General features: G+C 38.7%; 1 protein-coding gene across 3 annotated transcripts in view; it reads right to left on the minus strand.

The window, feature by feature from the left end:
* Positions 1-599: 599 nt before the first annotated feature.
* wdr37 (WD repeat domain 37) overlaps positions 600-12,859 on the minus strand; it is a 124,789-nt gene continuing 112,529 nt past the window's right edge. For 2 of the 3 annotated variants that reach the window (XM_048562121.2, XM_048562132.2), the window contains 2 exons: positions 6,977-7,091; positions 600-3,844 (listed from right to left, as the gene is read on the minus strand). In XM_048562121.2, the coding sequence (XP_048418078.1) occupies positions 3,713-3,844; positions 6,977-7,091 (247 nt within the window). In that variant the 3' untranslated portion in view covers positions 600-3,712. The remainder of the gene's footprint in view (positions 3,845-6,976; positions 7,092-12,859) is intronic. The other variant, XM_048562112.2, reaches the window with a different exon arrangement.

The following is a 12,859-nucleotide window of genomic DNA, read 5'->3' on the forward strand; positions in this document are numbered from 1 at the left end:
TGATGTACATTTACATGTTATAGCCTGTTAAAAAGACTCAATAGGATATTATGGAATCACAATCCTAAAAATTATGTAATGTTTCTACACTTATTAAAAAAAACTGCTGTAAATAGAACATTTTGGCACAATGCATTTCAAAAGAGCTACAGTTTTATTATGTTTCATGAGAAAATGACAGCAAATTTATAACAAGGCACAATCCATCACTTAAAAGATACTTTGCCTTTGACAAGAACACTTACAATCCCATTACTCCAACCTGGAGCAAGCTGCTTCATAAAGTACATACAAAACAAAAGCTGTAAACAAAAACAAAAATGACACCAACAGTCCACATGCTTGGAATAATAGATCCACCGCGGTTTGCTGTCTTCTGTTCATTGTAAAATATGCCAAGAAAATGTATAATAAAAGCCAAAAAGACTGAGAATGCTATAAATCAGGAACAAGGACAAAGTTGCTGTAAAAGCGCAGCAGGTCTGGCAGCATCTGTGGAGGAGAAAACAGAGTTAATGTTTCGGTCCAGTGACCTTTCCTCAGAAACATTAACTCTGTTTTCTCCTCCACAGATGCTGCCAGACCTGCTGCACTTTTACAGCAACTTTGTCTTCGTTCAAGAAAATGTATGCTTGAGGAAGAAAGAAACTTCTTAGTTACGCAACATTTTTCAGAGAAACTGTAAAGCAGAAAATGCAATATGTGCAGAAGGAAGACAAATTGGCTGAATCAACAAAAGAAAAATATAGCAGCTACATCAATAAATCTGTGCAGATATTTTGGTTATATCATTTGTGGCTTCTGATAAGAAAAGCGTAGTTTTTTGGTGAAAAATCAACGACAACTATAAACTGCATTTAATACCATTTTTATCATTGCACGGCAATTCATAACAGCACTAATAAAATAAAATATGACACCAATCCATATGAGGAAGTATTTGGGCAATGACCAAAAGCTTAGTCAAGGAGACAGGTTAAGTGTCTCAAAGAAGAGAGGTAGAGACAAAAGGGTCGAGCAAGAGAATTCCAAAGTCTGCGGCCCAGGCAACTAAAGGCAGAGCCACCGATAATGAAACTGCAAAAATCAGCAGTACACAATGGCCAGAATTAGAGGACTTTCAGAAGATTATGTGGCTGAAAGGGAGTTAGGGAGGATAAAGGTATGTTTTAAAATTGAGATGTAGGTTAATCAGGAATCAACACAGATCTGCGAGCGGGGGTTGGATGGGGTTTGAGCTAAGGAGTGAGCAGCTGATTTTTTTAGATAACTCTGAGGTTAAAGAAGGTAGAACTATGGAAATAGGCCAGGAATTGATTGGTGTAGTGAATTATAGATGTAACAGAAGTATGGAATTGGGCACTGAAGTACCATATTGCATTCTCTACAATAGAAATCAATATAATTCACCAAAACAAAATCTTTTCTATTTCACGTTTAATTTCACCCCTTTGTTTCAAGTTTCTGAAATAAATTAAAACTCAATTTTAAACACCAACATGCTGAAATACTGACTAATAAGTGAAATGGGCACAAGTGGAGTTTCTTTTAGAGAAACAGATGCAATGCATGAGTATCTTATGACAATACAGAAACAGAACAACTTTCCACATCTGTTTCAATGTAAGTTTGTGTGTTGCAGTCTAAAGCCTGACAAAAATGAGCATGACACTTAGCAACATGCATTACATTAGATCGGAAATCATAATCATACTCATTGTCTAATCCAGCAACCTAGTGCAGCAAACATTCTCTGTAAAAATGCTCTTGGCAGCTTTATGACTGCTTATGAATAACATTACAATCATCTCCAGAAACATTTTACTTGTTTTATAAGTTGTTGTCACACCTCTATGCTACATTGAAACAGTAGTCCCAAAGCACTGGAAAAGTAATTTATAATACAAATATTTAATGCTTTAATGAAAAGAAGAAACTACATTTTACTGAGTTGCCATGGAATACACAGGGACGTGATACAAATCACACACAAGCAAACAAAACTGATTTTAGAAGTTTTGACAATTTGTCCAGTAATGTTTCTTACATTGGATAGTTTATGTCAGAACAATCTGCTGCTTAAACAATATCCAGTGCTCTACTTGTAAATCGCCATATGTTGTAGCAGTATCATAATCATACTCGGCATACTGCAGTATTCATCTATCCAATAGGAAGTTCCAAGGCAGCTATGCACTGCTGACCTGAAAATCAACTATTCATTTGCTGGCACCAAATCCAAACAACTCCAATAAGATTGTCCAGTTTTTAGAAAACAAAACTGTTTCCTGCATTATTTGCCCTAACTGCGACACTGAAAAACCATTAAGTGCATTAAAGCCAACATCAATTGAAACACAGATTTTTAACAATATGCAATACATTGTTTAGCATTCAGGCAACTAAATACAGACTGCATTTTAAACATTTTGAACATTACTAATCTTTGGGGTTAAATGAAAATTTAAATCGATGCCTGGCAGTAAAAATCTGATTATTTCAAACTACTGTTGGTACTTACGCATGAACCAAAACAGTTCATGAAATTAGGCTACTGCATTGACAGCATACTGGACAAAGGATAGCACTGCAATGCATTGTCACTGGGATCATTTGCAGGCCAAATTACTTAAATATTAAGCACGATTGTGCTTAACTATGTAAAAATAGGCAAACATACATTAAATCTGAAACACACTGGGATCCAAATTGTTTAAACTTTGATATCATTTGTACATATTTAGATATCCAAGCCATTATGTTCAGCACTAAGTTTCATGTCACTACAAAGTCATGGTGAGCATGAGATCTCGAATGTAAATAATTTGCCTTTAGTCTTTAACGAGTCTTCCTGATTGCAGGCATTACAACACTAATCATATGCCCACATTCACACAGACTGGAGGTAGGACTCCCTGCACTTAATATTGGCTTGAATCACAAAAGTAAACCAAAAAAAACCTTAATAGCATTTCTTTCTCATTAGTGTACATTTTGACAAAATGCATTTCAGAGCCAGGGCCTATGATTGACGAACTACATTATATGAGGTTAAAATTCTACAGATTAAACATTACTGCCTACTCGTATGATATTCAAATACCTGAATTCCAAACATTGCTGAATTAGGAAAAGATCTATATACATATCTGAAATTCACTGCAATACACTGGTACAGTCAGATACTTACTGCAGGTAAAAAGACTGAAGGAAAATATAGTGTGACATCACATCAAAATTGCGATATTCTAACCCTGCACTTTCTACAAGGCAACAAGGAAGATATGTAGAATTTTCAGGTTACAGCAAACACAACTATACCCTTCACATAATTTACACTTCACATTTTTTTCAGTCACTCAAAAATGCCCTGCTCACATTGCTACAGAATCCAGCTATAACTTCTGTGCAAATCATTTATATGCCATATGTGAGAAGGTCAACCAATTCTAACGACCAGCGAAGAACACATAAATTACCAAAAAAAACGAAATGTTGATAATATATGCAACATTGCATTCAAGATTGGCACATTAACCGAGCAGTTTCACGGACATTACATGCAGATTATGCATGTTAAGCCATTCAATGCCAATCGTACAATTCTTTCTTCTTAGATGGAAGACTCACAGCAGTAACAACAATAGAAACACAGGTAAGCATATAAAGATTAGAGTTATTTAAAGTCATTTTTGAAACACTCTATGGTATTTTATTTTTCTTGCAAGAGTGCTGCGATATTGATGTTCCAACCAATAGCTTGACGATCAAAACCACAAGAGAAGAGGTTGCATATCGGATTGTCCTCACTCCAAGCTGTGCAGCACACCATACGCCGATGGCCCTGTAATAGACGATAAAATGAGTTAGAACTCATTCAGAGACAGTAGAAACTGCCGTTGCTGGAATCTGAGATAACACAGTACGGAGCTGGAGGAACACAGCAGGCCAGGCAGCATCAGAGAAACAGGAAAGCTGACCTTTCAGGTTGGGACCCTTTCTCAGAAATGGGGTAGGGGAAGGGGGCTCTGAAATATATAGAAGGGGGTTGTTGGGCTGGGAAGGGTAGGTGGGATGGTGATAGCAGGTAGGTAGGGATGGGGATTGGATAGTGAGGTGGGATGGGAGGAGTGGATAGGTGGGACAGAACACGGACAGGTTAAGGAGGCGGGGATGGGGGGGGGGGGGGGAAGGGGTGCTGATCTTGGGATGAGGTCGGGGTGGGGAGGTTTTGAAGCTAGTAAAGTCCACATTGAGACTATTGGGTTGTAGGGTCCCAAGGCGGAATATGAGGTGCTGTTCCTCCAGTTTCCAGGTGGTATTATTGTGACACTGGAGGTGGCCCAGGATGAACATGTCATCCGGGGAGTAGGAGGGGGAGTTGAAGTGGTTTGCGACTGGGAGGTGCTGTCATTTGTCACGAGCCGAATGGAGGTGCTCCACAAGGCAGTCTACTGTATCCCTGCACATACAAAGGATCTGTTGAGATGAGGAGGAACACGACAGACACTTGAAGGTGTTGAAGGACACCCTCATAGGAACAGGATACACTGCTCAACTCATCGATCGCCAGTTCCGAGAAGCCACAGCGAAAAACTGTAATGACCCCTTCAGATGACAGACACGGGCTACGTCCGACACAGTACCCTTCATCATCCAGTTTTTCCCAGGAGCGGAGAAAATACGCCATGTTCTTAGCAGCCTTCAACACATTATCGATGACGATGAGCACCTTGTCAAGACCTTGCCCATGGCTCCACCTCTCGCCTTCAAACAACCACCAAACCGCAAACAGACCATTGTTTGCAGAAAATTATCCAGCACACCATTACAACCCTGTCATGGCAACCTCTGCAAGACATGACAGATCATTGATATAGATACTACCATCACATGCACACACATATCCTCCCTATCCCGCATGTGAATCTGTGGAGTGAATTTCTATTTGCAGATATAGTCTACTTTGTTCAAAAAGCACACAATTTATTGACACAGTCAGTCAATGTCGTATTTTATAAATTTCTGGTTTAGAAATAAAACCAGTCTGATTTCAAACCAAAGCACAAACAGATTCTAAACAAGACCTCAACTAACATGCATTATCTGGCTTTAAAGGACACCTCTTCTTTACACTATTAAAACCTTTAGTTCTCTTAGTGATGTGAATGGAATTTAGGGATTTACATACAACATATTAATCAATTAACAATATTAACCAACAGCATCTTAGGTTTGTTTAATATATCATCAGGGGTGTGACGCTTTGATCTTTTACAAATTCTGTGTGTGATACGACCTCTCTCACCAACACCTGAAGGAGACGTAAGAGTCCAAAAGCTTGTGTTTTCAAATAAACCCTGTTGGAATATAACCTCGTGTCATGTGATTTTTGACCTTGTCCAACCCAGTCCAACATGAGCACCTCCACATCACAGTTGAAGAATATGCACGAGAGTTTAAAAGAATGATAGGCAATGTTATTTAAACATATGCAATCCTTAGGAGGCTTGACATGGTAGATGGGAGGTTATTTCCCATTGTCAGGCAATTTAATAAGAGGGCATAACCTTGGACTAAGGGGTCATCCAGTTAGGGCAGAGATGAGGATAAAATTCTTCTTTGACAGCATCAATCTGTGGAAATCTCTATGAATAACCAACCATTGGAGGTTGGTGACCATCAAATATATTCAAGGCGGAGATAGATTTTTTTCAATCAGGAGGGGATCATGGATTACAGGGAAAAGGCAGGAGAGCAGAGATGGAGATTATCAGATCAGCCATTATCTCACTGAATGGTGGAACAAATTGAATGGACCAAATGGCCTACTTTTGTTTCTGCATTTTATGGTCATTAAGCATGTCAATCCAATACCAAAATATATGTAAGTTAACATTCATGACGCTGTTGTGAAATCCATGCTATTTTTTGATGCCCAATGAAAACTGAAACACAACTGAACCAAAGAAAGAAAAAAGCAAAAAGCAAGATTTACATTTTTATAGCACTTTTCATAGTGACTGTATATCTCAAAATACTTCACAACCAATAAGGTAATTTTGAAGCATGATTACTGTTATATATAGGAAACAAGGCTGTAAATTTGCAATCAGCAAACTCGGACAACAGGTATGTATGTGATAATAGCCAGATGATCTATTTTTCTGCAATGTCAAGCGATATCATCGATAACTCTTACACTTTTCTTCGAAATGCACCAAGGGAACTATTCCATCCAACCAAGCAGGCAGATGAGACCACAATTTAACATCTCACCCAAAAGATAGTCCCACCAACATTAGAATGCTCCCTCAGTGTGACAATGGAGTGTTAGTCTTGACTTCTGTGCTCAAGTCCTAGAATGTGACTTGAACTGGCACACATGTATTTTAATTTGTCACCAACGGAGCCATAGTTGACATTCAAATGCAAATACAGCTTACCAAATGCGTGGCCACAGTTGTCAGGCAAAAAGGCATTCCATTGGCAATATTTATAAGATTCTATGTGCATAAACGTCAGCTTCAGTTTATGCGTCATTTTGCACTTTTATAGACTCATTTTTTTTGTAAGTTTCACTTCATTAAGAAGCCATTTGGCTACTTAACCTTATGGATGAATAAGATGTAATATTATGCCATTACAGTTACATTGCAATCCATTTACAAACTTATTTGATGAAAAAAATGGTTCTGATCACTTTTTAATCTTTTGACTTCCACAGAGCTGCAGATATTCTAAGATTTGCTGATTAAAGCTTTCTAAGGAAACACAAAGATTGGTCGATAACTACATTTTAACAGTTTTCAGACACAGGTTACATTACCATTTCATCAAAATGCATCGATCCATTTTTACAAACCTTAAAACAATCCTAATTCTCTTGATTACAACTGTATGGGAAAAGTCACTCGATTAACGATTGGTCTATTAGAAGGATAAAAACTAAGCACTGAAATAAAATTTGAATTACCTGACGATTACTGCGGGGCAGACGAGCTAAACGTACTCCTGACATATCAAATAATCGAACTTGACGATTGTCATGAGGAAGTGCTATAATCCTCTGATTAACAGAAACACTTATCCTGTAATAAGAACAGAGCCATTTCATGAATACTGCAAATCCAGTGTGCATTCAATAGAATGGCATAGTGCCAGAATTTGGGGTATATTTAGTTCCTTCTAACCTTAATATGTGCACAGCATTTTCCTCATTACCCGTTCAGCTGCTTTGGAATGGCTAACAAAGCTCAGTTATTATGACTGTTTCAAATTTTAGCACAAGTGGTCAAAAAAATGTTGGAGCTCCGAGTCTTTTTACTGTACAACATTTTTTAAGACAACAAATCAATGATACATCAATATAGTAACAGCCAATGAAACACAGCAAGGGGAAAAATATGTTGTAACTGGAAACGTTGCACGATTACACAGATACAAAATATAAAGCAGTGAAACACACCACCCAGTCCAACTAGCCAGGTGTTTATGAGACAACAAGGTGTAGAGCCGGATGAACACTGCAGGCCAAGAAATCTTTGTGAAGAAGGGTCTAGGCCCGAAACATCAGCTTTCCTGCTCCTGTGATGCTGCTTGGCCTACTGTGCTCATCTGGCTCTACGCCTCGTTGTCTCAGATTCTCCAGCATCTGCAGTTCCTAATATCCCTTGTCAAGTGTTTATGCTTCTTTCCATACTCATCAAATTTTCATCAGCATGATCTGTTATTCCTTTCACCTACATATGCTTATATGGCTTCTCCCTGAATTCATCTGCAACATTTGCCTTAATCACCACCTGTGGTAGCAAGTTCCACTTTCTCACCATTCACTGGATAAACATGTTCCCATTCAATTTCTTGGTGACTACTTCATGTGAACCATGATTTTGCTTTTCCTATCTGGAGGAAATGTTCGTTCGGCCTGTTCTGTCAAAATCTTTCATAATTTAGATGATTGTTTATTAAGTTAATTCTCAGCTTTCTCTTTTCCAGAGAAACTAAGCCCAACTTGGTCACCTATTCCCAATGGGTTTAATCTCAAATCCTGCAATTCTTACAAATCTTATAGTGATACAGTCATACTGCTGTACAGTATGAAAACAGACTCTTCAGTCCAACTCATCCATACCAACCAGATATTCTAAATTAATTGAGTCCCATTTGCCAGCATTTGGCCCACATGCCTCCAAATCCTTCCAATTCATATTCCTATCTGGAGGACTTTTAAATGTTCTAATTGTACCAGCCTCCAACACTTCCTCCAGCAGCTCATTCCATACAAACACCACACTGTGTGAAAAAGCTGCCCTTCTGGTCCCTTTCAAATCTTTCCCCTCTCACCTTAAACCTATGACCCCAGTTTTGGACTCCATCACCCCAGGGAAAAGATCGTGGCTATTCATCTTATCTGTGCGCCTCATTATTTTATAAACCTCTGTAAGGTCACCCCTCGGCCTCCAACACTCCAGGGAAAATAGCCCCAGCCTATTTAACCTCTCCCTATAGCACAAACCCTCCAAACCTGACAACAACCTTGTAAAGATAATAAAATGTGAGGCTGGATGAACACAGCAGGCCCAGCAGCATCTCAGGAGCACAAAAGCTGACGTTTCAGGCCTAGACAACCTTGTAAATCTTTTCTGAACCCTTTCAAGTTTCACCCTTTGTCACAGAAGTGTCAAAGTTGATAGACGAGGGAAGGGCTGTAGATGTCATATGCGTGGACTTCAGTAAAGCATTTGATAAGGTTCCCCATGGTAGGTTGATGGAGAAAGTGAAGTCACATGGGGTCCAGGGTGTGCTAGCTCGATGGATAGAGAACTGGCTGGGCAACAGGAGACAGTGTTTCGCAAAATGGAGAATTGTGACCAGTGTTGTTCTATAGGGATCCGTGTTGGGGCCACTGTTGTTTGTGATATACATAAATGATCTGGAGGAAGATATAGATGGCCTGATTAGCAAGTTTGCAAATGACACTAGGATTGGTGGAGTAGCAGATAGTGAAGGGAACTGTCACAGAATGCAGAAGATAGATAGATTAGAGAGTTGGGCAAAGAAATGGCAGATGCAGATCAATCCAGGCAAATGCGAGGTGATGCATTTTGGAAGATCCAATTCAAGAGCAAACTATTCGGTAAATGGAAAAGCCGTGGGGAAAACTGATGCACAGAGGGATCAGGGTGTTCAGGTCCTTTGTGGGACCTTGCTGCAGTGGCTGTGAAGTCCTCAGGTACATCTTCAATTCAGAAGGCAGTTAATAGGTAAACATCTTGCTGTGGGTCTGGAGTCATATGCAGGCCAGACTGGTAAGGATGGCAGTCTTTCCTCCCTAATGACGTAAGTTAGGCAAATGGGTTTTTGAAACAATTGCTGATAATTTTCATTATTAATTGCCATTACTGAAACTAATTTCAACTCCAGAATTATTAACTGAATTTAAATTCTACTAGTTACCTGGAAGGGATCTGAACCCAAGTTGCCAACACATTAACTTGGGCCCCTGAACTACTAGTTAGCAAGATTACCACTACACCACCATCTCTCCTACATGTTGTGACTTTGTTAATTATACAGTTTAGTGATAGTTCATCAAAGATGATTTGGAAATTTAAATATTTTATATTAGTAACGTGGCTTTGCGTATCTGTTGTCAGTTCAAAAAATTCAATGTGGTTGATGAAGCAATGGTTTTGAAATCCATGCTGGTTGTTAATTACTTTAGGTTTCTTTATATTTTAAATAACTTTCTACTTTACAAGGAATTCAATTAAATTTCTTACTATAAGTGTTAAGCTAGCTGATCTATAATCGCCAAAATAATTTACAGGGATAAGGTCCATATCAGAGGGAAAATAAATGATTATTTGATGATTATTGCAAAAAAAATTGAGTTATTTCCACTCCAAGAATTTAGCATGATGGAAAAATTTATTACTCAATCCCAACGTGATGCTTGTTAATTTGAACTTAAATGTGGTTGTCAAAAGATTCTGCTCTCACTCTCAGTGTGTCCCTTTTTTAATGACGTGAAGCACACCAGTATCAACAAAAATGGAGAATTCTTCCAAATCTGACCATGTTTTGGAAAACTGATGAAGCACAGAAATCAAACAAACATTTTAAAAAGGCTAGATCAGTCAGAAAGAGTATTTTACAACATGAAGATATACCTGAGGACTTCACAGCCACTGAATTATTCCTGAAATATACTTACTCTTGTGTAGGCAAGCATGACTGGCATTTTGTGCACAGCAAGGACCCACAAACAGCAAGACAAAAAAAATGAATGACCAATTAATCTGTTTTGGATAACAAAGTGTGGGGCTGGATGAACACAGCAGGCTAAGCAGCATCTCAGGAGCACAAAAGCTGACGTTTCAGGCCTAGACCCTGCATCTGATGAAGGGGCTAGGCCTGAAACGTTAGCTTTTGTGCTCCTGAGATGCTGCTTGGCCTGCTGTGTTCATCCAGCGGCACACTTTGTTATCTGGGATTCTCCAGCATCTGCAGTTCCCATTATCTCTTATCTGTTTTGGGACATGTTTGAGGGTCCATGTGCTGCAGCTACAGAGATGGGGAAGCTGATTTTATTTGGCTGTCTGCCTGTGTTGTAATAAGGGGTGTGCTTTACATCTGCCAAAACGATTGCACACAGCTATGAATGTCAGGCATGGGACCTGAAAAACCTGGTTGCTTAAGTGCTACAAGATTTTTTAAAAATATTTTAACGAACTCAACAGCTTCTAATACAGCCTTTCATTTGAAAGACAGATATGCAGTACTTGGCCAGAACTCAACAGAAGAGCCAGCCTGCCCTATTTGGTTAAGTCCTAAAGTATGTTTGGAATCTCAATCTTCCATTCTGCAAAAGACTGTCATCACTGAGATACACAGTGAGCAACAGAAAAGAAATGCAGGAAAGATGGGAAGAACAATGGAATGATTTGAAGGAGTTTATAAAATCTGAACTTAAATCTTGATCTTTATCATGCATCTGTTAACTTGTTAAACTCGCTCAATCTCAGAGCGAAAGGTTGTTTGACCCTCCAGTGTAAAGCACTATATGAAATTTACTAAAAAGGATAAAGCAAAACAAGTTTCCATCTGACAGAGTGGGTGATAAGGGAAGCATCTGCAAATGCCTTCCATCTGTCTTTATCAGATTTTTACAGAAGGCTTACAATTTTTTTTAAAATGAGCTACAAAACAAGCAAAGTTCATAAAAGGACTGTGTTGAGAGAGGAATTTTTAGATTCTAACAGTAATCCAAATCTAATAAGTAGGAAAGTACACACAGATGTGCAAATGTCATTGTAAACTGAAAACCATCAGTTCAAAATTTACTTAAGCTTTTCTTTTCCACTTTGAGCTTAATCAGCAACCTTTACAATACTGGAGTGTCCTTTCAGCTTGGGTGCTAATGTGTCAGCTATTTTCAAAAGTTCAATTCAGAAGGATCACCTAACATTGCCCAACTAACGCACTGAAATGGTAGTAGTAGCCGCACTATTGTCGCTGCACTCATCTTTCCAAATATGGTTCTTCCTGCTCCTGAAAATACTGTTCAGATTGGGTAGAGTCCTTCTTCTTCTGTGACACTTGGCTACAGGTGTATGGTTTAATATTCAGTCATAGAGGAAAGACAATAAAATCTGAGTTCAACGATGTCCTTACCTGCACTTTCCAGAGTTACAAAATGGAGATCAAAATAGATATCCTGCCTGAGTGTCCTCTGACGTCCAGGATTATTGGGGCTAAGTACAACCAAATGCACTGAACGGAGATAACCTAACTCAATATAGATCACAGATTGAAATGAATGACAATCCCATGGGGGAGCATCAATTCCCTCTTGAGGCATGTGCTTAACAAGATGCATTTTTCTGTACCATTAGATCATTCTTTCTTTCCACCAGCAAGCAGCGCTGCACAACATAAGTGCTTTGGGACATTCTGAGAGTGTGATAAATGTTGCATTACAGCAAGTTCCTTCATGTTCAAGCATTTGTTTTCAGAGGAAACATCAATGAAAATCAGTGCTAATCAAAGTCTCTGCTTGTAGTGCCAGAGGTAGAGAAAATGAAGAGATCACAAATTCAATCTTTGGTTCAACATCTGTCATTTCTAAATCTATGAATTACAAAATACTGGTACAAACCCACAAATCACAAAAACAAAAATAAAACTTCTAATGTAACGTTAATGCAATACTTGACAATCCCAAAAGAAAAACTTGGAAAACATAGTGTAGTACACCTTAACTTTGAAACTCAATACCTGTAAATTTGTTACTTTAAAAAACACTTGCTCAAAATTATGTAAAACAACTACAAATTGCTCATAGCTAATTCAAGACAGCGATACATCAGTAATTCCTGCAAGAAACCCTTTCCTTCAAATATCATACAAACCCTGCAATGCAGTGGAGGCCATTTGGCTCATCATGTCTGCACTAGCACTTCAAATTAGCATCACCACTTCGTTAAAAACTGAAAGAACTACAGATGCTATAAATCAGGAACAAAAACAGAAGTTGCTGTAAAAGCTTAGCAGGTCTGACAGCATCTGTGAAGAAAAAATCAGAGTTAACTTTTCATGTCTGGTAACCCTTCCTCACCATTTCGTGCCAGTCTACTGCTTTTCCTCCTCATATCCGTGCACATTGAAAAACAATGTTCTTCCTATCAAAATGCATCACCTCACTTCTCTGCATCAAACCTCACTTGCCACCTATCTGCCCTCCACCAACTTGTCTATGTCCTCTCCACAGTTTACATTTCTTCCAACTTTTGAATCAACAGCAAACCTTGAAACTGCTCTCTGCACACAAAGATCCAGATTATTAATGTGGATC

This window comes from Stegostoma tigrinum, chromosome 2 (genome assembly GCF_030684315.1).
Source record: "Stegostoma tigrinum isolate sSteTig4 chromosome 2, sSteTig4.hap1, whole genome shotgun sequence".
Classification (NCBI taxonomy): domain Eukaryota; kingdom Metazoa; phylum Chordata; class Chondrichthyes; order Orectolobiformes; family Stegostomatidae; genus Stegostoma; species Stegostoma tigrinum.